This window comes from Rhinoraja longicauda, chromosome 3 (genome assembly GCF_053455715.1).
Source record: "Rhinoraja longicauda isolate Sanriku21f chromosome 3, sRhiLon1.1, whole genome shotgun sequence".
Taxonomy (NCBI): Eukaryota; Metazoa; Chordata; class Chondrichthyes; order Rajiformes; family Arhynchobatidae; genus Rhinoraja; species Rhinoraja longicauda.
This window is the reverse complement of record NC_135955.1, coordinates 13,170,190-13,193,777: the sequence shown is the minus strand read 5'-3', so window position 1 is coordinate 13,193,777 and position 23,588 is coordinate 13,170,190. Positions and strand designations below refer to the sequence as shown.

General features: G+C 41.2%; 1 protein-coding gene across 3 annotated transcripts in view; it reads right to left on the bottom strand.

Annotated features, from left to right (window-relative positions):
* The window catches only part of fam193a (family with sequence similarity 193 member A), a 154,300-nt gene extending 131,308 nt beyond the window's left edge, over window positions 1–22,992 (bottom strand). For all 3 annotated transcript variants that reach the window (XM_078431893.1, XM_078431903.1, XM_078431898.1), the window contains exon 1: window positions 22,499–22,992. In XM_078431893.1, coding sequence (XP_078288019.1) covers window positions 22,499–22,636 — 138 coding nt within the window. In that variant the 5' untranslated portion in view covers window positions 22,637–22,992. The remainder of the gene's footprint in view (window positions 1–22,498) is intronic.
* Window positions 22,993–23,588: the final 596 nt, after the last annotated feature.

Sequence of the window (23,588 nt, the reverse complement as noted above, 5' to 3'; positions counted from 1 at the left end):
TTGAATAGCCTATACATATCTATCTAGCCCAGTTGGTTCGCAACATTTTTTATCCACAGCCGAAAACTGATTGAACTTTTGGAATTGCACATATTTTAAGATAACATGATAAATGAAATGATCATTCTGTCAAAATGATTTAAATATACAAAACTTTTATTATTTGCAGCTTATTGATCTCAAAATTAAAGCATTAAATAAAAATCAAATTGAAAACAAAGTTAAGGTATGAAAAAGAAATGGTATCTCCTCATAGATCAGTTTCAATCCTTTGTGGCCCAAGATTGGGAACCAGCAATCTAGACAGCAGTCATTCAGCCTATAATGTATGTATTTTTTAGAAAGGCTAATCAGTCTCTATTGAGGGAGTGCGGCATAGGTTCACCAGGTTAATTCCCGGGATGGCTGGACTGACATATGATGAAAGAATAGATCGACTGGGCTTATATTCATTGGAATTTAGAAGGATGAGTGGGGATCTTGTAGAAACATATAAATTCTTGAAGGATTTGACAGGCGAGGTGCAGGAAAAATGTTCCCGATGTTGGGGGAATCTGGAACCAGGGTCAGATTAAGAATAAGGGGTAGGCCATTTAGGACTGAGATGAGGGAAAACTTTTTCACCCAGAGAGTTGTGAATCTGTGGAATTCAGAAGGCAGTGGAGGCTAATTGTATTCAAGAGAGAGTTGGATATAGCTCTTAGGGCTAATGGAATCAAGGGATATGAGGAGAAAGCAAGATCGGGGCACTGAATCTGGATGATCAGCCATGATCATATTGAATGGCGGTGCTGGCCCAAAGGGCCGAATGGCCTACTACTGCATCTAGTTTCTATGTTTCACTCCACATCTCACTCCTCACTTCCTTATTATCCTTCCAATAATTTCCCTAAAACGTGTATATTCAGCACTGGAGGTAATAGTTTTGGCATGAGCCTGGAGCCCAGCATCTGGCAAGTTAAGCACAGTCGCATTCCTGAACGACATTGACAAACAAATTGGGCATCTAGCCCAAAATCATTGTTTGCGTCGCTCCATCCCTATAAAGAATGGTATTCTGCCTTCAACATTATGCACAATCAACCACGCCAGTGATGCCTATCACAACTGGCTTTTACCATAACTAAAGTTAAACAAATTGGAAAACGCCATGATGGCTACAACAATATACATGCCCTGATACATTAAAAAAACATTTTACTCACTCCCAGACCACAGAAAGTTTCAATATCGTCACATCTGGACCGAAAAGCAAATGCAAATACAATTCACGGTAAAATGAATTTGATACTAAATCTGCAGCGTCAAAGATCCATTCAAGCAGCAACTGTTGCTGCAAGGATTTAACTGGTCTTGCTGGCCAGTTAATGTATTCATACAGAACAGACAGGAAATTGCTCCGCACTACCTCGGCAAACTACTACCAAAGTTCTGCATTTTTTAGACATCATTCCTGCAAACTACTAGCTCCATGGTTTTGATTTTGTGTCCAATTATTTCATGAGCTATTCCCAAATATTTGTTCCCTGTCCTTCCATTTTAAAAACGAAAACAGGGAATTAAATATCTCAGCATTGCAGCAGAATCATATCCAGACGGTACATGGAGAATAATTTGACCCAGTTAACTATAGGGTGAATTATCGTTGGTGGCAACAATGGGATCAATTAAAGTGATGAATTAACAGCATCACATAAGAGTTCACACCTACATAGCAGCCTTAATAAGGAAAAAACAGAAAGCCACATTTATTACTACAACATTAAAATGCTTTGGTGCATGTATATTTTTTGCCACCAATGTGCTGTCTGGAGAAAACAGAACTAGAAAATTTTATTTCCATTCTCATATAATTGGCAGACTGTGGCTCCATGCAGCATTGTGACTGTTCAGGTAGCACTATAAAGTACCATTGAACCACTTTACATCGAAGGTCTGGAAGAGAGTACGGAATGATTACTAATCAATAATCGGGATACCTGGGCAGCAAACATGCTGCAGGGAGCAAGTCTTCATATTAACAGGATAGAGTACAGAAACAGGCATTTCAGCCCAACTTGTCCTTGTCAATTAAGATGCCTCATCTAAGCTGGTCTGATTTACCCACATTTGGCCTGTATCCCTCCATATCGTTCCTGCCCATAAAATTTATGTTTTTAAATGCTATTATTGCACCCGCCTCAACTACTTTCTCTGGTAGCTCATTCCATAAAATCACCACCTTTTGTCTTAAAATTTGCCCCTCGGGTTCATTTTGAACCTTTCTACTGTCGCATTAAATCTATGGCCATATGTGCATTCATCCTATATATTCCCCACGATTTACATACCTCCATATCACCTCTTAGCCTCCTGCACTCCAAGGAATAATGTCCTCACCTGTCCAACTACTGGAGATGATTTACGAGGTTGGGAAAAATATGGAAAAATGCGGTATGCCAGAACTATTTCCTGGTCAAAAATGGATGTAGATGATCATTTATGCCTGATCATTTATTCAACCCTCAGTAGAACTAACACTCCAAAATAGTGTTGCTGAGCTAAAATGGTTGCAAATTTCTATTAAAATTTACTGGGGGAAAAAATGTCAATTGGCACCACGGTATTTACTGATTACTGTGATGTCAATCATGCAAAGATTTCTCACAAATGTCCAAACAGAAATAAACAGCATTGTCAGAAAACATAGTAAACAAAAGTGAACAAAACACTGTAAACGGACACACGTGGAAAAGCAGGTAATTTTGAACTACTGCAATTTGTCAGCAACTTGCAATAATTTGAAATTAGATTACAGCACCCTTTGGCTTGTGCTAAACAGGATGCCAAATTAAACAAATTCCTTCTGCCTGCACATGATCCATGTTCCTCTATTCCCTACACATTCATGTGTCCATCTATTAAATTGCACTCGCCTATGTGCCTTCAGCACCACCCCTCGCAATGCATTCTAAGCACCAACCACTTTGTGAGAAAAAAAAATTGCCCTGCACATCACCTTTAAAATTTCCACCTTCGATCTTAAAGCTATGCCCTCCAATATTTGAAATTTCCACCCTGGAAATTTCAGCCTAGCTACACCTTAATGTTAAAAACTTCTGTTGGCCTCCAACACTCCAAAGAAAACAATCCAAGTTTGTTCAACTGCTCCTTGTAGTTAATATCCTCTTATCCAGGCAGCTTCCTGGTAATCCTTTTCTGCACCCTCTCCAAAACCTCCACATCCACCTCCTGAAACTGGGCAACCAGAACTGCACACAATACTCCAAATGCAGTTCTGTTTAGCTTGGGGATACGGCGCAGAAACAGGCCCTTCAGCCTATTGAGTCCATGCCAATCTGCGATCCCCGCACGCTAACACTATCCTACACAAACTCGGGGCAGTTTTACAATTTTACCAAGCTACATATACGTCTTTGAAGTGTGGGGAAAAAACTAGAGCTTCAGAGAAAACCCACGCAAGTAACGGGGAGAACGTAAAAACTACATATACACAGCACCCATAGCCAAGATAGGACCCGTGCCTTCAGCGCTGTAAGGAAGCCACTCTACCGCTGTGCCACTGTGCAGCCCTCTAACTGTCGCCACCCACCTTACCAAATGTTTATAAAGCAAAATTCAATGTCCTGACCCATGAACGCCAGCGGACTGTACACCTTCATTGGAATGATGATTCAGTCCTCCAGAATTCCCCATTGAGAACACTATTTGAAAACGTCACGCTGCTGTGTTAATTAATGCATTTAGCATTGATTATTTATCCCTACTCTCCAAGTGTGGGCCTAGTGTCAGTGGGCATTTCCTCGGAGGCATGGGATAGATGGATTACTGAGAAGTGCATTACAGTACAAGATAAACCAGCATCCTTCTGCATATCACAATATGCTTGGATCAAAATAAACAGCTGCTTCTGGCAGCTGCATGGCTGCCGCTAACGTGGCTAGAAGATGTTACATGACAAAGCGGCAAACTGGGGGAAAAAAGGACAGTTTGTCTTCATAACTAGATTAGACAGTTGAACTTTCCCTGTAATTACATAAGTGTCTATAAGCATGAGGAAAAGTAAGAAATCAACTTCAGTCACCCTCATCAACTTCCCCGCAACTAGCTGATTGAAGAACTTTTTGTTAGTTGTATTAAAGGGATGTGCTTATTGTTTTCCACTGTAGCATCAAAGCAAATCTGTGACAGCTTCCATCCAATAACTTTTCACAAGTAGTCAGTCCAGAGAGGGATAGTCCAATCTCAAATTTCCTTTGCTCACAGTTCCCAATTTTAATAATGTCTTCCTCCATTTTATTGATCACTCGATGATCAGTGTATTTGAACTTCTCTTATTAGCTTCAAATAAATTGTAAATGGAATTCATAGAACTATGAATGCCCAAAATTAAAACTGGGTCATAGAGTTATACAGCATGGAAACAGACACAAGAGCTCAACCAGTTCCTCCAAATCAATCTTCCCTGTACATATACTTTTGTCCAAATGACCTTTAAATGTTGTAAATGCACCTGCCTCAACCATCTCCTTTGTCAACATGTGTGAAAACATTACCTGTCAGATCCCCTTTAAATCCTTTCACTCACTCCTTATACCCATGACATGTGGTATTTCCCCATACCCTGGGAAAAAGACCAACTTCTTTTCCGATGTATGTCCCTCATGATTTTATAAACCAGTAAGGTCACCCCTCAGCCTCCTTCATTTGAGAGGAAGCAGTCCCAGCCTATTTAGACTTTCCTTATAACTCAAGCTCTCCAGTCCTGGCACATCCTAAATGAAGCCCTTTTGTACCCTCTCGAGCTTAATTGCATCCTCCCCAGCAAGGTGAGCAGAATTGCACACAATATTCCAGGTGCATTCTAACCAACGTCTTGTTCAGCTGTAACATGATACCACAATTCCTGTACTCAATGCCTCAGCCTTTGACGGCAAGCATACCGTACTTGTTCATCACCACTGTCTACCCATGTCACCACTTTCAGTGAACTATGTTCTAAGATCCCAAGGTTCCTCTGTTCAAACAACACTCCCCAGGGGCCTGCCATTCACTGTGTTGGACTTGCCTGGTTTAACTAACCAAAATGTATAACTTCACACTTGTCCAAGTTAAATTCCACCTGTCAATTTATTGTCCACTATCCCAGTTATCAAGATCCTGTTGGAACCCTAAACAACCTTTTCACTCCCCACAAAACAGCCAATTTGGGCGTCATCCACAAACCAAATCACCATGCTCCAATCAGTGAGCATAGGGGACAAATTATCCTGTAATATATTCCTTAACACTGGTGCTCATCCCCCTTCTTTACTCCTTGTACACCCACGACTGTGCAGCTATGTACAAATATAAATCAATTTACAAATTCGCATTCGACACCACTATTGTGGGGTGGATATCAAATAATGATGACAGGAGTATAGGAAGGAGATTGAGAACTCGTGACCTGGTGTCCAGACAACAACCTCTCAATGTCAGCAAGACAACGATGATCGTGAGCGACTTCAGGAAGCAAGCACTTACCCTGATTTGCATTGACAGCACTGAAGTAGAAATGGTTGAAAGCTTCAAATTCCTAGTCGTAAATGTCACCAATAACTTCTGGATTACCCTTATTGAAGCAATGGCCAAGAAAGCACACCAATGCCTCTACACCCTTGGAAGGTTTAGGAAGTTTGGCACATCCCTCCCAACTCTCACCAACTTCTACAGATGAGTCGTAGAAAGCATTTTATTGGGATGCATCACAGCATGCTTTGGGAACAGTTTCACCCATAACCTAAATAAATTACAGAGAACTGTGGACGCAGCCCAGACAATCACACAAACCAACCTCCCTTTCATCGACTCCATTTACACCTTCCGCTGCCTCAGCAAGGCCACCAGCATAATCAAGGACAAGTCGCACCACTCCATCTTCTCCCCTCTGGCAAAAGCTATAGAAGTGTGAAAACCGGCTTCTCCAGTGTAATGGCAACTTCAGTCTTTTCCAATAAATTCCTTTCCGATTGCCATTACTTCACAGGGAGTGGGAGTGATCTTGACGCAGAGCCCCAACAGAGAGATTTTCGAGTCATATTTTCAGTTTAATTAGTTGTTTATTGAAATAGTTGTACAAACAAGATGAACATACTAGGCTGTACTTATTTTGCATTCAAGTCATAGCTGGCTGTTCTGTTCTCCCCATTTGACCACAGCTCTCGTCGTAGGTCTGTTGCAGGTCTGGTAAGAAATATATCTCACCAAACTCCCTGTGCCTAACTCCTCACAGTCCTTGTGTCTCCAGATATATCACTTAGTTCTGGCTCCTCCCAGTCCGTTATGCCCATATATGTACTCATCCAATGACAGCCCCCAAGTGTCCAAAACAATACGGTACGATATCTAGACAAAATAATATAATATGCTAAAGCAGCCAGCACCAACACAAATGGTTCCGACACACCGGCCCCTATGTATATAACGAAACAATTACTAATAAACATTCAAAAGAGCTATGAAAACTTTACACATAATCAACAAAAAAAAGGTATGCACTGTGTTGGCATCTAATCTACTTCATTGAATCTTCAATCTTAAAGGCCACCAGTCTTTGCTGTACTCAGGTATCAGCTTCTAGGAGCAGACATATCTTAGTTATCGGTCTTTCCAAGATGTCGCTCTTGGTCTGAAGTCGAACTGTGCGCACAAGACCGTGTGCATCTGGTATGGTCTCCAATATTCTGCACATTAACCAGGAACCTCATGGTGCAGTGGAATCAGCCACCACGACAATGTCACCTGTAGCAAAGCTTCTTTTGGGTTCAATGGATTTTTGACAATGACGTTCATTGCAATGTCTTGCTTGATTTCTGGATCATTAGCAGAGATTGCAGATTCCAAGTGAGGTTTTGGCCGTTCTCTGTCTGGCTTACAGAGAAACTCTGGTCCCTTGGTCCATCTTTTACAGCTTAAAAAGCAGTCTGTTGTTAGTCCTCTAGATGTTTCATCTGCAGGATTTTCCTTTGTGCGAACATATCTCCATTGTGATACATCAGTAGAATCCCTTACAAAAGAGATCCCATTTGCTACAAATGTTTGAAAGCATTTAGTTTCGCTGTTGATGTACTTAAGCACTGTTGTGCTATCGGTCCAGAAGATGGATTTGTCCAGTTGAAGCTGTAATTCTTTTTGCAGCATTGTGTCAACTCCCGACAGCTCAGACTGCAGCTGTAAGCTCCATTCTGGGAATCGTCATCAGTTTTAATGGTGCCACTCTTGATTTTCCCATTATAAATGCAATATGCACTTCTTTGCTATCGTTTTTCAATCTTAGATGTGAAACAGTACCATAGCAACTTTCGCTGGGGTCTGAAAAGTGGTGCAGCTGTACATATCTGATTTGACCAAAGCTTATAGGCTCCATGCACTGGTCCACTGTAAACTCCGCAATCTTGTTAAGATCTGTTAGCCATCCTGCCCATCGCTGAGAGGAGGTTTGGGGTATGTTTTCATCCCATCCAAGTTTCTACTTGCAGAGCTCCTACATAATCAGCTTGGCTGGCAGAGTTGGCTGGTGCTAGAATTCCTAAAGGGTCGTATACAGAGCCAACCACGGACAAGATGCCATGTCTAGTGTATGGTTCTTCCTGTGCAGCAATTCTGAACTTGAACACATCTGTTTCAATGCACCAGCGCAATCCCAGTGATTTCTCCATTGGCAGATTGTCTTTGTCCAAGTCCAACTCCTTGATCTCTTTGATTCTGTTTTCTTGAGAAATGGATGCCAATACAGCACAGCACTCATTTCTTTGAGTGATACACCCCGTAGTGAGGGATGTACCAGAGTTCTCCATCACTTCGATTCAGCTGGTCCACTGGTACCCTTTCAGCATAACCATTGTCAATCATTTCTGTGAGAAAAGAGGTATATTCATCATAAAACTTCTAATTCTTGCCAAACTTGCGGTTCAGGCTCTGGATGCACTGCTCAGCAATGCAATGGTTAATAGGCATGCTGGTGTTTTCTTGCTTGAAAGGTACAGCAAGTCTCGACAATCGTGTCCATCTGTCATCCTTGATGAGCGATTTATAATGTCCAAAAACTTTACCTCTTCTCTGGACATTTCTTCTGTTTCCTTGCTGGTTCTTTCACTGAAGTCGTGATTGTATTGTTTGACCAGTAGCTCCTCTAGGTTTGCAATGGATATTCGATTTATAGCAGCAGCAGGGCAGCCATTTCCATCCCTGCTGTCGTTGCCTCTTCTTAGAGAACCATAAATGACCCATTCCAGTAGGGTTTCCACAGTGTATGGTCCACCCCCTTGGCTGTTGACCAGCTCCCAAGGTTCCAATACCTTTGCAGCATTTGTCCCGATGAGTAGGTCAATGCCAGAGTCTATTTCAGGAATCTTGATATCCTTCAAGTAAGGCCATTGTTTCAGGTTTTCTTGTCTGGGAATGTTTAGCTGAGAAACAGGCACGGTCTTATGTGTGAACACATCCGATAGTTGAATAAAATTGTCTTTGTCCAGACTAGATATTTCCAAACCTGAGATAAGACGACTGATCACAGGCTTCACTTGGTTCATGGTACGCAAGGGAATTTTGGTCCTTGGTCCTGTAATGTTCAGCCTTCTCATCTAGCTTTCTGCCCAGAAGGTAGATGAACTTCCATGATCCAAAAATGTGTATGTTTGCAACACTGTACTCCCCTTGTGGCTCATTACTTGTGCTGGTACAATGGAGAAGATGCAGGTTTCATCACCGGCCCCAATATGCCCCCACATTTTAGATGAGAGAACAGAATCACTAACAATTGGCTTTTCATTCTGTTCTGCATGTTCTGGTTTCTTTTCTTTGTCCTTTTGTTCAATGTGAAGTAATTCAGGATGATTTTGGTTGCACACATCACATGCCAAACGACTCTTGCAGTCTTTGCTCATGTGACCCATTTTCAAACATCCAAAATAGACTCCTTTCTCCTTTAAGAAGTCTATCTATTCTTTATGCTCCGTCTTGATATGTGGACCGCCCTAACGTGTGACCACTTGTTAAAGAACAAGAACCCTGTGGCTTGGCGGTAGATATGTCTCTTTTCATTCCCTTTGTTATCAGATTCTCTTGCACCTGTGCTTGTACAGGTTTGCTGTTGTTGCAAAACTGCTTCCTCTTAGTTTCCTGATCTTTAAGGAACAATTCCAAGCCTTCCAATTGTTCTTCTAGTCTCTTCTGTTCTTTCTATCTTCTCAGTTGTTCTTCTTTTCTTTTCAACTGTCTTTTCTGTTCTTCTTCCTCAATCTCATGCTGGCTTTTCAGGGCAGCAACCCATTTCATGACAGCAGAGAACGTTGAAGATGCATTAATATCTACCTCATTGGAGACCTTCGGATTATCTTTGATTGGACATTACTGGGTTTTTCTTGCACTAAACGTCATTCACGTTATTCATCTGTACACTGTGAATGCCTAGGCTCGATCATAATCATGTATTATCTTTCCACTGGCTGGTTGGCACGCAACAAAAGCTTTTCACTGTACCTTGGTTCACGTGACTATAAACTAAACTCAAACTCAACTCATGCTCCAACATACTCATCCAAATCATAAATCTATGACAATCAGGGGAGTCAGCACCGATCCAACGACACACCACTGATCACAAGTCTCCAATCAGAAAAACACCACAACCACCTCCGACTCTGACCACCAAGCCAATTTTGCAGCTAGTCTCACCCGGGACCCCACCTTCTGCATCAGCCTATCATGTGGAACCTTGACAAAGTCCTTGCTAAACTCCATGTAGACAACATTTGCCACCCTGCCCTATCCTCTTGTTTACCTCTTCAAAATACTATCAAATTCATGAGATGCAATTTCCCAAGCATAAACCCACACTGACAATTCCTAATCAGTTCTCGCCTTTCTTTATGCAGTTGGATTCTGCGAGAATCCCCTCCAGTAACCTTGTCACCACGAATGTTAGGCTCACCCGCCTGTAGGATTTGTAATGTATGATGAGCTTTTGATGTCTCTGAGCCTGTACTTCCTGGAGGTCAGATTGAGGGGGGACCTCATTGAAACTTAGTGCCTGTGAAGAGGATGTTTCCACAAATGGGAGAGTCTGGGACCAGAATGCGCAGCCTTAGAATAAAAGGATGTCCCCTCAGAAAGGAAATGAGGAGGAATTTCTTTAATCAGAGGATGGTAAATCTGTGGAATTCATTGCCACAATGGCTGTGAAGTCCAAGTCATTGGGTATTTTTAAAGTAGAGATTGACAGGGTCTTGATTAATAAGGGTGTCAAAGGTCCCAGGAGAAGGCAGGAGAATGGGGTTGAGGGGAAAAGATCGAGCAGCCATGATTGAATGGCTGAGAAGATTCAATGAACTGAATGCACAAATCTGCTCCCGTGACTTATGGATTTATGAACTTATCCTAGGCTTGAACTTACAGCCTTCCTTAAATAAAGGCAGAACATTAGTCACCCTCCCTTCTTCCAGTAATTCCCCCACACTAATGACACAAATCTCTGCCAAGGCCTCAGCAACATCTTGCCTAGCTTCTCACAATGTCCCAGGAGACGCAACATCTTAGGGTATACCTGGTTAGGCCCCAAGGCTTTAGCAACCCAAGAACACAAAACTCCTATCTTCTACTCATTCCAAAATTTTCAGTAGCCACTCGGTTAAAATGTATTTAAAGACCGATGTTTCATTCTTTGTATATGTTGAAATTACAATAACAAAACCAGCTACCTCAATTACCACAATGCAAAAGGGTAGCAGGGAACACCACCTGCTGGCTCCCCACCATGTCACACACCATCCAGCCTCGGCAATGAATTGCTGTTCCTTCGTTGTTGTTGGGTCATAAGGCCAGTGATAGGAGCAGAATTAGGCCATTCGACCCATTAAGTCTACTCCGCCATTCAATCATGGCTGATCTATCTATCTCCTCCTCCTAACCCCATTCTCCTGCCTTCTCCCCATAACCCGACACCTGTACTAATCACAAATCTCTCTATCTCTGTCTTAAAAATATCCATTGACTTGGCCTCCACAGCCTTCTGGGTCCAAATCCTGAAACACTCTACCCAGTAGTACCATTGCAATGATTCAAGGAGGTGGCATAATAGACCATCTAAGGAAATTTGGAAATGAATAATAAATGCTTGCTTTTCCACTGACACCCACACCCTGAATAAATTAACCTTGGACCTATAATTGTATTTCTTTCAATTGAAATACATTAAAAGATAGTACAGCAGACATTAGTCAAATAATGTAGGTAAACCCTGCAATTTTTCCAAAACTAAACCACAAAATGTTGAAGTATTCTTTAAAATCTACAGTAGTGTTTTAGAATCAGAATACAATTGACCCAAAGCATGACTATCATACAGATCAGGTTCATCCCTAAATTAAACAATATTAGTCAAGGAAATGTCTGTTCAAATGGTCTACCAGCAATAAATGCCAGGGTATACAAAAGTGTCAACAAAAGCACCGGAGAAGAGGATTTGTTCTTAAAATGCTCAGAGCAGGCACATTTAAGCTATGGCTCAAAGACATCTCGCACTCCTATTCTTGCAACAACAAAAAAAAACCCTTGAAAGAAAGGCAAGTTAATCTTACTTGTTCTTCCAAGGTTTTTTTTATTGCTTGGGCTGGTCAGTATGCATATTGGCAAATTTTGATTTTTTTGGATAGAATTGTTTTAACCACAGTAGCCTCAAAGGAAACATCCTAATTTGAACTTAAGTTCAAAGAAACATACAAATGCATAAAAGTGAGAAGAATAATATAACATTCCACTGAACTCTATAACTCCAGAATATATGCATTCCATTTATACAAAGATTGGATACTTATTGTGGCACACTCAAATATGACTTCTAACTATGTCTGAAGTGGTAAAGTAATGATCCAAACAATCACGTTCCCATTATTGTTCATTAACACATTGTTAATGAAAGAGAATTTAGTCATTGTAATAATGATGTCCAAATAATTTCTGTTGTATCGTTCATTTGCCCATTAACTCTGCTTAGTGTGCAACATCATCATATTGAAAGTGAACAATTTGTTCTCCTTGACATTTATTCAAATCAACTGTGAAAATGAATGCATTTTTCCCACCACCACTTTAAGTAGGATATTTGCGACCTGACTTGCTAAGCGCACAACTTTTCCTTCTGTTAAGCAAAACACAAAGTGCTGGAGTAATTCAGCGGGCCAGGCAGTATCTGTGGAAAACATGGATAGATGGTTTTGGGTCGAGACCCTTCCACAGCCACTCAACATAAATGCTCATCTCTTGCCCTTTCTACCACTGAAAACAAGTTTCTTACTTGCCTACTGTCAAAGCCCTTGATGATTGAGCACTTCAGTTAAATCTCATCTCTTTTCAACTTCTGAAAGAACAGTTCCAGTTTATCCATTCTCTCCACATCGGACTAACATCCCTGCTACAATGCTAGCATATATCCCTGCCTCAGAAGTGGTTTCATCTTTTTGCAAAGTGTGCCCAGAATTCAATACAGTACTTCAACCAGGGCCTATCCAGATTTAGTATAATTTCTTTGTTTTTGTTCTCTATGTCTCTATTTATAAACCAATGAATACCATATGTTTGTTTAATAGCCTTTTTCATTTATCCTGTCACCTCTCAAGACTTGTGCATATAATCTCACAGCTGTGTTCCTACACTTATTTCAATTGCATCATTTAGTTTATATTGCCTCACCTCAGCCTTCTCACCAAAATTCATCATTTCACACTTCTCTGTTGAAGTACATCGGTTGTGTGCTCATCCAATTTATAAATCTGTTTCTATCATACTGAAACTTGTTACTATCTTCACTGTTTACTATGTTTGTGAGTTTGGTGTTATCTGCAAATTTTAAAATTAAGACTTGTACACCAAGTCATTGATATATATCAAAAGTCAATGTTGCACTCAGGTAACTTCCAGTGTGCCCGAGCTGAGATTGACTTGGTTCCACTAAAACTCTGTGGGCTCTTAGGTAGCTCAGAAGGCCAATGTGGGAGCTGCAGACTGCACAAATGGGGCAGATGAGAAAGACAAATAGTTTGAGTCAGTGCACCCTTTTGCACGGGGCTTTCTTAGGCTCCTGAAACATGAACTTGAGATTGTCCATGTCCACTCCAACCAAGAAAATCCAAGTAATCAGCTGCAATGGTACCTTTCAATATTCTCCCCCCCCCCCCCCCCCCCAACCCACAAGGACATGTGTGGCACAGCAGAATTGCTGCCCAACAACAGCGAAGACCCGGGTTCAATCACGACTACAGATGCTGTCTGTACGGAGTTTGCATATTCTCCCCGTGACTACGTGGGTTTTCTCCGAGTGCTCCAGTTTCCTCCCACACTCCAAAGACGTGCAGGTTTGTAGTTTAATTGGCTTTGGTGCAGTTGTAAATTGTCCCTAGAGTGTATGATAGTGTTAGTGCACTGGGTCATCACTGGTCCGCACAGACTCAGTGGGCCGAAGAGCCTGTTTCCACACTGTATCTCCAAAGTCTAGAGTGGGCAAATCCTTGATAATTTTCATCTGTCCACAAAGTTGTCAATGTTCACACATCCAATGCCAGATTCCCAAGCCATACTAAGGTACCCCATTCCTTTCTCAATCTGTAGACACAATAATTCCAAAACTCTCTCCTTTCTGTCTCTTAGCCACAGCAGTTGCTGGAAAATCCCATCTTTTAAATGTGCTAGGGTTTATTATTGCCACATGTGCTGAGATACAACAAAAAGCTTAGTTTTGCATGCTATCCAAACAGATCAGATATACCATACATAGATACATAGGTTCAAACTCAAGTATAATTGGTAGAGCAAAGGGAAAGATGCAGAGTGCAGAATATAGATCTCAGCATTGCAGTGTTGTAGTGCGCATTTTGTTAGACAAAGTCCAATGTCCTCAGAGGCAGACAGGTGAATCGAACCGTAATCTAGCTTATGGAAGGACCATTCAGAAGCCTGATAACGAAGGGGAGGAAGCTGTCCTCAAGTTTGATGGTGTGCACTATCAGGCTTCTGCACCATCTGCCAGTTGGGAGCAGGGAGAAGGAGGTATCACCGGCGTCAGACGTCTTTGATTATCTTGGCTGCTTCGCCAAGGCTGTGTGAAGCACAGATGGAGTCAATCGTGGGGTCTGGTTTGAGCAATGGACTGGGCTACATGCATAACTCTCAGCAATTTATTGTAGTACTGTGCTTAATCAAAAGATTTTTGCATCTGGATGCACAAAATTAGTTGCTATTCCTCTATCAATTCTCTCCATTAAATTTTTCAAATTACTTCTAAATCTCTGCATTTTTAAGACAGTCTATTTTATTATGTCATGTTGGGATGAAGCACAATCTTATGACAAATATGACTGAAACAAACAAACACATTACGTGCATAAATTAATGAGCGCTCCCCGACAATCTCCATTGTGTAGGGATCGATTCAAAAGATATAAGCAAAAATCAACCTTGATGTACATTGGTTGGAGTGAATTGGGATCCGCTTATTCAAAAGGGCAGGCGTTGGTTCAACATCTCAAATGAAATCCAGTACTTCCAACGGTGCAGAACTTCCACAAAACTGCAGTTAAGTGCCAGCCTAGATTATGCCTTCTGGTTAAGGATTCTGATTTAAACCCATAATCTTGAGGTAACAGCGCTACCACTGAATTGCAGCTGGCACAATCTTAATGAGAATCAGATACCTCATGCTTCATTTACAACTCTTTATCCAAACTATGCTGGATTTTAATCCAGATATTTCATAAAATAGGTGATAGGAATAGAATTAGGCCATTCGGCCCATCAAGTCTACTCCACCATTCAATCATGGCTGATCTATCTCTCCTTCCTAACCCCATTCTCCTGCCTTCTCCCCGTAACCTGACACCCGTACTAATCAAGAATCTAGCTATCTCTACCGTAACTATATCCACTGACTTAACCTCCGCAGCCTTCTGTGGCAAAGAATTCCACAGATTTACCACCGTCTGATTAAAGAAATTCCTCATCTCCTTCCTAAAAGAACTTCCTTTAATTATGACGCTATGACCTCTAGTCCTAGACTCTCCCACGAGTGGAAACATCCTCCCTATCCAAGCGTTCACTACTCTGTACATTTCAATGAGGTTCCCCCTCATTTTTCTAAACTCCAACGAACATATGCCCAGTGCCCTCAAATATTTATATGCGTTTCCTATGTACTTCATCTTTCCTTACGACAAAGAAAGTGGCTGTTTGAGTTGATGTCCATGCACAGAGAAATTCCAACCACATATTTGTTTTCCCTTCTAACATCTCCCTATATTTCCATCAACTCCCCCAAGATTCAATCACTCACTCACACAACAGGAGCAATTTACAGTGGACAATTAGGCCATCAACCCACACCTCTGTGCTGTGGGTGTAAAGGGGAACATCAAGGGAAAATCCACACGGTCAGCACCAAATACGAGGATTGAATTAAGATCACTGCAGCTTTGAGGCGGTAATTCCACCAGCTGCACCATGAACCACCCCAGTTTGAAGTAAAGGGAAAACCCCTCATGAAGCCATCCAAATCCCACTATGTTAAGTAAAACACATTACCAAATGTCCTTCATTCCCTCTCTTCTGGTAGTTTATTCTTCTGCTATTAATGTACTTCCTGAGTCAACTCCCAAAGATGCCATACTGAGAAGAGAAACAATGCTGCTCACATAAGTAACATTGGTGAAAAGCACCACTTGCTCAAAAGATTCCATGGGCTTTTGACAAGCTGCACACAGAGTAGATGCTTCCCTTGATGCAAGCATGTAAAACTGGAGATCAGCAAATGCAAGTGCAAATGCTATGAATCTGAAACAAATGCTAGAGTTCAGCTAGTCAAGCAGCATCTGTTGGAAGAGAAATCAGTTAACATTTTGGGGCAGCAACCCTTGGACCAGAGCTCACTATTTAAAAGGGGTTGTTCGTTCAGATAAGACATGATATTATATCAAAGGATTATGAGCGTTTGGAAGCCTTTTCTCAAGGGGCGGTGGAAGACAAGTCTGTCAATATTTTAAAGAAAAAAGTAAATAGACACTTGACAAGCAGGGAAGTTAAAGATATCTACGGGTAAAATGGAAGGTGTGCTGAGGTTACAATCAAATCAGCCATGATATTATTATATGTCTGGACAGGCCTGTAAAACCAACTATTCTTGCTCCTAATTCGAAGTTTCAATTCCAGCATTTAACACATAGAAGGCTCAATAGCCTCAAAACAGCGATCCCTGGAGTTCATACCTCAATCTGGGGGAACTCTAGAAAAAACATAGTATGTACGAAGTGCAGATACAACTATACTCAAATAATTCAATTTATCTAGCCACAAATGTGTTAGTATTTTTTAAATACATACTATAATCACAGGTGATGTCCTACAGGTTGACTTAATATCTTCCAAAAATCTTTTGCCACATTATCAGCTAAGAATATGATGCAACTTTCACACGAGACACAACCTCTGGTCTTACTGGATTTCTCTCTCAGAACAACAACCAGGAAACCACACCAGCTAAATTCAAATCTCACTTGAATAGAGGAGGAATCCAGAAACTAAACTCTGGAGACATTTGGAACTGAAGACAATCCGCTCAAAAAGTTCAAGCATTTTATGAAAGACAGCAAAGCAATGAGGTTTACCAAAGAAGCACCAAGAGTTAGGACATTGTATCTAAACAAATTGCTAATAACAGTAGAGTAATGATAATCAGAGTAATTGCCACAAAAGATGAGAAAATTAAAGTACTGTAGTGAAAAGCTGTCGGACTGAATTAAGTTATCTGTAGCAAAGGGTGGGATTTAAATAAAGGGCAAGAATTGGGAAGTTGGGAATCTGGGAGTAAATAAAGATTAATAAACACGGGTGCGATGGACAAAATAAGTTTAGCATGGATGCAGGGTGCAAATTTTTTTAATGTACTTGCATTTGTAGTGATGCAAAATCCGAGGGGAACCAAAGGAATACAATTTGGAGACAAAAATCAGCATTTATGATACGCCTCTCGAAGGACAGTGATTAAACCACGCACAGGCTCCGGTGACTGAGAGTCTCACAAAAACACATTGTTCAAGGGACACTTTGTGAGAAACACCTTTTGTTGAAAGTAATTGTTTAAATGCATGAGACAAAGTATATTATCAATTTTTTTTAAAATTATCATTGTAATTTTTCCCTCTCCATCCACGACATGGACATATGCTCCTTTCTGATAAATTAATTCATTTCTCTGCATCTAAGCATGTGGAACCAAGTAACCAATGCACAATCTTATCTACATAATACACTTGCAAAAATTGGATTTGATGGGTTACATGGCAACTTTACCCAACTAGTGCAAGGCACAGTGAAGGAGCAATAAAGCCAATCCAAGATATACAAATCTTCTACTGCTGACTATGATGGATCAGCACTTTAACTTTAGGGCAGCACAGTGTCACAAAAGTAGAGTTGCTGCCTTGGGATTTGATCCTGACAAGTGCTATCCATATATCTGGAGTTTGTACGTTCTCCCTGTGACTGCGTGGGTTTTCTCCGTGTGCTCCCGTTTCCTCAAACATCCAAAACGTACAGGTTTGTAGGTTAATCGGCGTTTGTAAAAATTGTAAATTGTCCCTAGTGTGAAGGATAGTGCTGGTATTCAGCATGATCGCTGGTCGGCGGTAACTCAGTGGGCCGAAAGGCCTGTTTCCACACTGTATCACTAAAAGTTTAAAAGTCTAAAAACTTTTTTTAAAACAGCTTAGCATATAGTATTTTAAATCTAAAACGAAAGAGGTTCAGTTTAGTTCAGATAAGGTTAGCTCTTGATATTTCTTGTAGTGCAGTGGAGCAGCAGTGGGGATGCTGCCTCACAGCACCAGATACCCGGGTTCAATCCTGACCTTGGGTTTTGTCAGTATGGAGTTTGTATGTTATACCTGTGACCACTGGGTTTTGTCCTAATGCTCTGGTTTCCTCCCACATTCCAAAGACATGCAGGTTTGTAGGATAATTGGCTACAATAATTATCCCCAGTGTGTAGGATAGTGGGGTTATCATTGGCCAGCACAGGCTCGGAGGGTCTGTTTCCACGACCTTGAAGAAATATATATTGTCTCTGCATTTATGGTAGTTAGAATGAAATTGCTTCATAAAAATGAACAATCTCTAGTGCAGATCACTTGGTCCATGGTAGTATCCTACGTACGCTGAGCTAAAAATGAATGGTTTACTTTCCAATTCCATTTCTTCACTCCTTCCCTATTGCAATCTTCAATCTTCTAATTTTTATTTTCATATCATGTCTGATTCAGCTTCATATGTGACTTTCAATCTTGATATACTTTCAAGGGAATAAATTTCCCCTGGTTGGAGGCTGGTACCAGCGGCCATCCATCTCAGGTCGATATGAAACCGACTTGCATTTATATGGCTTTTTTGTTTATGACCTCGAGTATCCTGATGCACCATACAACCAAAGAAATAATGTAAGTGCAGTAGCAATGTGATGAAGAGAAATATCTTCATTCGGAAAGTTTCAACCCAAATTCTTCCACCGAGGCTTAAGGTAGAGAAATGTTCAGTCATTAATTATATTTAGTTGAGGTTTCTGATCACAGGGATAAGGCAAGAAATTGACATTAAATTAGAAGATCACTCATGACCTTACAGAATAAAACCACAGTGCCACCTGGCACATTCTCGGCTAATTCTGATTTTTTGGGTCCACATTACTTAACCAACATTGTGTGAAAAACTCTCAAATTTTCTACATTGTTATTTGCCTCATCTCCTCCATGCCTGTTAATATTCACACCTGTAGCGAATACATCCTGATATTTTCTAATATTCAGTATTACTGTGAATTACATTGCACCTTTTCCATGGCACCTGTCCTGAAGCAAGCCAGATCGCACGACACTCTGTGATACAAGTACCACTGCGGCAAATAGAGCCGTCTTTCTTATGCATTGGAAAAGCGAAATATGGAAAGAAACATAGTGCACAACTAAAGTAGTAACAATACTGGATGGTTGGTACAAGGAATGAGCTGCCAGATGAAGCGGTAGAGGCTGGTACAGTAACAACATTCAAAAGACATTTGGACAGGTAAATGGTTAGGAAACATTTAGAGGAATGTGGGCAAATGGGACTAGTTTGGATGGGGCCACCTGGACAGCATGGATGATTTAGGCTGAAGGGTCCATTTCCATGCTGTATAACTACAACACAGCAGGTCAAATACAAGCACAAATACATTATTCAATTCCCCAGCAAACTAACTAGACAAGTATGATACAGTCCTTTAACCAGAAAAGGACAGATGACACCAACAATAAAATTCAAGATAGTGTCGTTTTTTTCTCACCACACGGTGCACAATATATACCAATGAAATACCTGTTCTAAAGAGGTCTGTTGAGGACAGAAGGTCAGCCAATCCCTCAAGTAATTTATGCTTAATCGATATCATCTCAGTCTTTAAATGCACACACAAATATGGTTTGTATGTATCAAAAACAGTCATTCTAGCTCATTAAAAAAAAACCATGCTAATCCTTGAAAGTCAGCAATAGAAATTTGAACCCATTATTTTGAGAGAAAACAAATTCCCCAACTATAAAATTAAATACGATAACTCAAAGTAAAAATCTTTTCAATGTGTCCTATTAAAGTGAAGTAGTTACTACAAATAACTAACCACAAGTACACATCATACACAACAGAATTTCTGGTTATCCATACCACTGAGATAATGAACTGATCAAAACAGCCAATTCTCAACCCACAAGCAAACTCGTGAAAATGGGAACTTTCCCTTCTTGGTTCATTCCTTTGTCATCTATTGTCCCAATGTAAATACTGCATTTAGATATACACCTGCAAGATTCACTTTTCTTGCAGACAATCTCAGCTTCCAAAAGCAGATTCTTTGCTGCTTTGCATCAAATACTAGTTTCAATTTCTCTGTATAATCGCAAAACCTGCAACTGTACAGGTTGACTCTACTAATATCCTCAAAATACATATAAACAATGTGATGCATGGTATGTTATGCATGTTTGATACTAGATTGCTCATCTCTGAGTGATTATAATAGGAAAGCATATAGAATTAACACAGAAGGGTAGCAAACAAGGAAGCGTTTAAGATTTAAATTATCATCTGCGATACAAATAATGAAAATAATTGGATCCATGTAATACACTAACATTTTTTTCCCCACGCTATTTCCACTTGTTGAAATACAATGGGAACACATTCTATGTGAGGGAATGAAGTAACATTTCCAATATAATGTTTCCAAACTATTGGGAGGCTGTTCGATCAGGTGTCAGGAAAACATTTAACTTTCAACCTTCACTTGCATCCCAAACCATCAAAAATCAAAAGACATTTACATGGGAAAGCTGCAAAAGTTAATTTTAAAAGCAAATTGTTTTCCTTGACCAGGACCACCTGCTTCCACCATATCACCCGATTAAGCTCAACCCATCTGTTAATTAAAGCATTATTCATACTTTTACTTAATGCTAGATCACAGACCATTTCAAAGCTTTAACAGCTTTGCATTCTCCATAAGCCTAAATAAACATCCATAACACTGACGATACATCTAACCTGCACCTCCCAACCTCCCTCTGCCCAATGTCCTCAATTTTCAAATTTTCGTCCTTATATTCAACAGTTACCCATCTCCGCAATTCAAAGAACATTCTTCAAAACGAACCCTTCACCACATCACTGCCAGATGCACCTCCAGCTGTTTTAATCTTCAACCAAATTGCCAACACACTCAAAGTCTCTTCAAAACTCCTCATTGACCAAGCTCTTTGTCCCTCCTCTCAATAACTCTGCTTTGTCAGTCGACTCAATGTCAGTTTCTATCCATGGTATTCCTAAAACCTACTTTGGACGATGCTAGTTTTTTTTTTCCTATCAAACATCCCTGAAATATCTATTCTTGGTTTCAAAAGTAGAGAAATCACTTTTAAACCATCCCAGCAGAGTTTTTCTTTAACATCACATCAATGTTCATTCAGCGAGGTACATGGATTACTTATTTCAGACTGGATATCTTTATTCCAGATCAAAATCACATATAAAAATTGATTGTGTATGAAATGAAGATCGAGTCAAAAAATGTTATCTTATGTCAAGGTGTGCGTTAAGGTCAAACCAAAATAAAATTTATAAAATTTTACTGCCAGACGACAGTGCATATCTCAAACACTTGACTGACTTGTTACTACGTGTTAAAGATGGTGTAGTGATCAGGGGCAAGAGAGTACAGTATAATGTTTTCTTAAAAGGCAAGTTTTACTTTACATCCAGGAACAACCAAGCTTTTAAAACTATTTCATCCAAAGCAATTTCCTCCAAAATAGCATTAAAATGGGCACAATAAACATTCCAAAATTGAGAGTAGGCTCATGATTAAAGTATCCAGCACTTTACAAAACAATAGACAGTATTATCACTGTGAATTCTCCCCATAATACAGTACACACTGCACAATAAGCAAGGCACTTCACACCCATGAAGCAAAATACACCTAAAACACAGCTAAGAAAAATATCAGGCAAACAAATCAAAGTCAACCTCACACATGACTTATCGTTCTTGTTAAAAAGATCCATAGATTAAACCGAAACATGAAGAGGATCAAACGGCACTTGAGGGCGGGGGCAACAGACACATGAATACATTCTAATGATATTCGATGCAAACAACCTGAAGAGATAATCAAAAAGCATTTGGCAATGGGGAAAACATGCATCAATACATTCTTATGATGTAAACTACATAAAGAGATAATCAAACAGCGTTTGGGCAGGGGGGACATACATTAATACACTCTCATGATATCTGACACCAGAGTTGAGAGGATCAAACGGTGTTTGGGGAAGGGGGAAACATATATTAAAACATTCTAATGACATATGATGCAAACTAGTCGAAGAGAGGATCAAACAGCATGGGGGGGGGAAATACATTAATACATTCGAATAATATTTGATGTAGGCTACATGGAGTGGATCAAACAGAGGGGGGGGGGCATACATTCTAATAATAATTACTTCTGTTAGGGGGAACATACATTAATACATTCTAACAAATGAAAGCTACTCATATTGGGGGTGGGGGTGAACATAGATTAATACATTCTAATACTGATAACTACTTCTGTGTGTGTGTGTGTGTGTGTGTGTGTGTGTGTGTGTGTGCATTAAGGGAGCTGAAGTCTTAAGTTGGATGCAGACACATCCTTACATTAATTGCCTCCTGGGGAGAGGGATGGTTACTTTGGGGGGGAAGAGTGGAAAGGCCTAAATAAAAATCCTCGGGCTGGCTTTACGACGCCCCGTTTCCACGCTCCCCCTCGGCCCTGTCGGGGAGGGGGGAGGCGCGGGGGGCAAGAGGGGGGGGGTTTACTTTCGAACCGGCCTCGGCCCTCGGGCCCGCTTACCTCCCCGTGTAAGGTGCCGTTGGCCCCGCCGCTGCTCGGCGGCGCCAGGGCTTTCTGCTGCCGGCTCACCGTCTTGCCGCCGCCGCCGCCCCGCTTGTTCTTCCTGCGCTTGGCCCGCTTGGCATCGGCGGGACTCATGTCGGGCGGAGGAGAGGTGGGGAGGGGAGCGGAGGCCGCTAGGGGAGAGAGGGAGGGGGGAGAGGGAGGGCGGAGGGGGTGGTTGCCGGGCTGGCGGCTCGTCCGTCCGTCCGTCCGTCCGGGCTGGGGGGGGGGTGGGGACCGTCTCCTTCTCCCTTTCTCTTTAACCCCCTCTCCCTCGGAGGAGAGGTGATGGTCAGGTGAATGGAGGGAGCGAGGGAGGATGGCGCTGTCTGTGTGACTATGCGTGTGTCTGTGTGTGGACGCGGGGGGAGAAGCTGCCAGGACGCTCCCGCTCCCCTCCACTGACAGGATCCGAACCGACTCCAATATGGCGGCGAGTGCGGGGCCCCATCCCGGCCGCCACCGCGCCAGCTCCCCACCGCCGCCGTCGCACACCTCCCACCGCGCCTGCGCCGCCGCCGCGCTGCACGCCGGCCCTTGTAGTCCTAGCCGGCCCTTGTAGTCCTCGCCGCTCCTCCGCCCTCCACACACACACTGCCGCTGGATCCAGATGTGCGAAAAGGAGAGTGTGCTCTTGTCATATGTCCCAGGCGGAACAATGACGTTCTTACTTTCAGCAGCGCAACAGCAAACATTGTACTCTGTAAACAATATTGTAAACGAAAAACTTCAGAGTGTGTGTGTGAAAGTGTGTGTTTATAAATATATATATATGCATGTACACATTTTTACACACACACACATATATATATATACATTGTGTAATACAAATATTACACATTTAATAATGTGTAAATATTACACATTATTAAATGTGTGATATTTACACATATATATAACATACATGTAATATATATATAAAACACACATATACACCCACACCCACACACAAATATGTGTATATGTGTATATATGTGTATATACATATATGTGTATATATGTACACACACACACCTATATATATATGTGTGTGTGTATTGTGTGGATA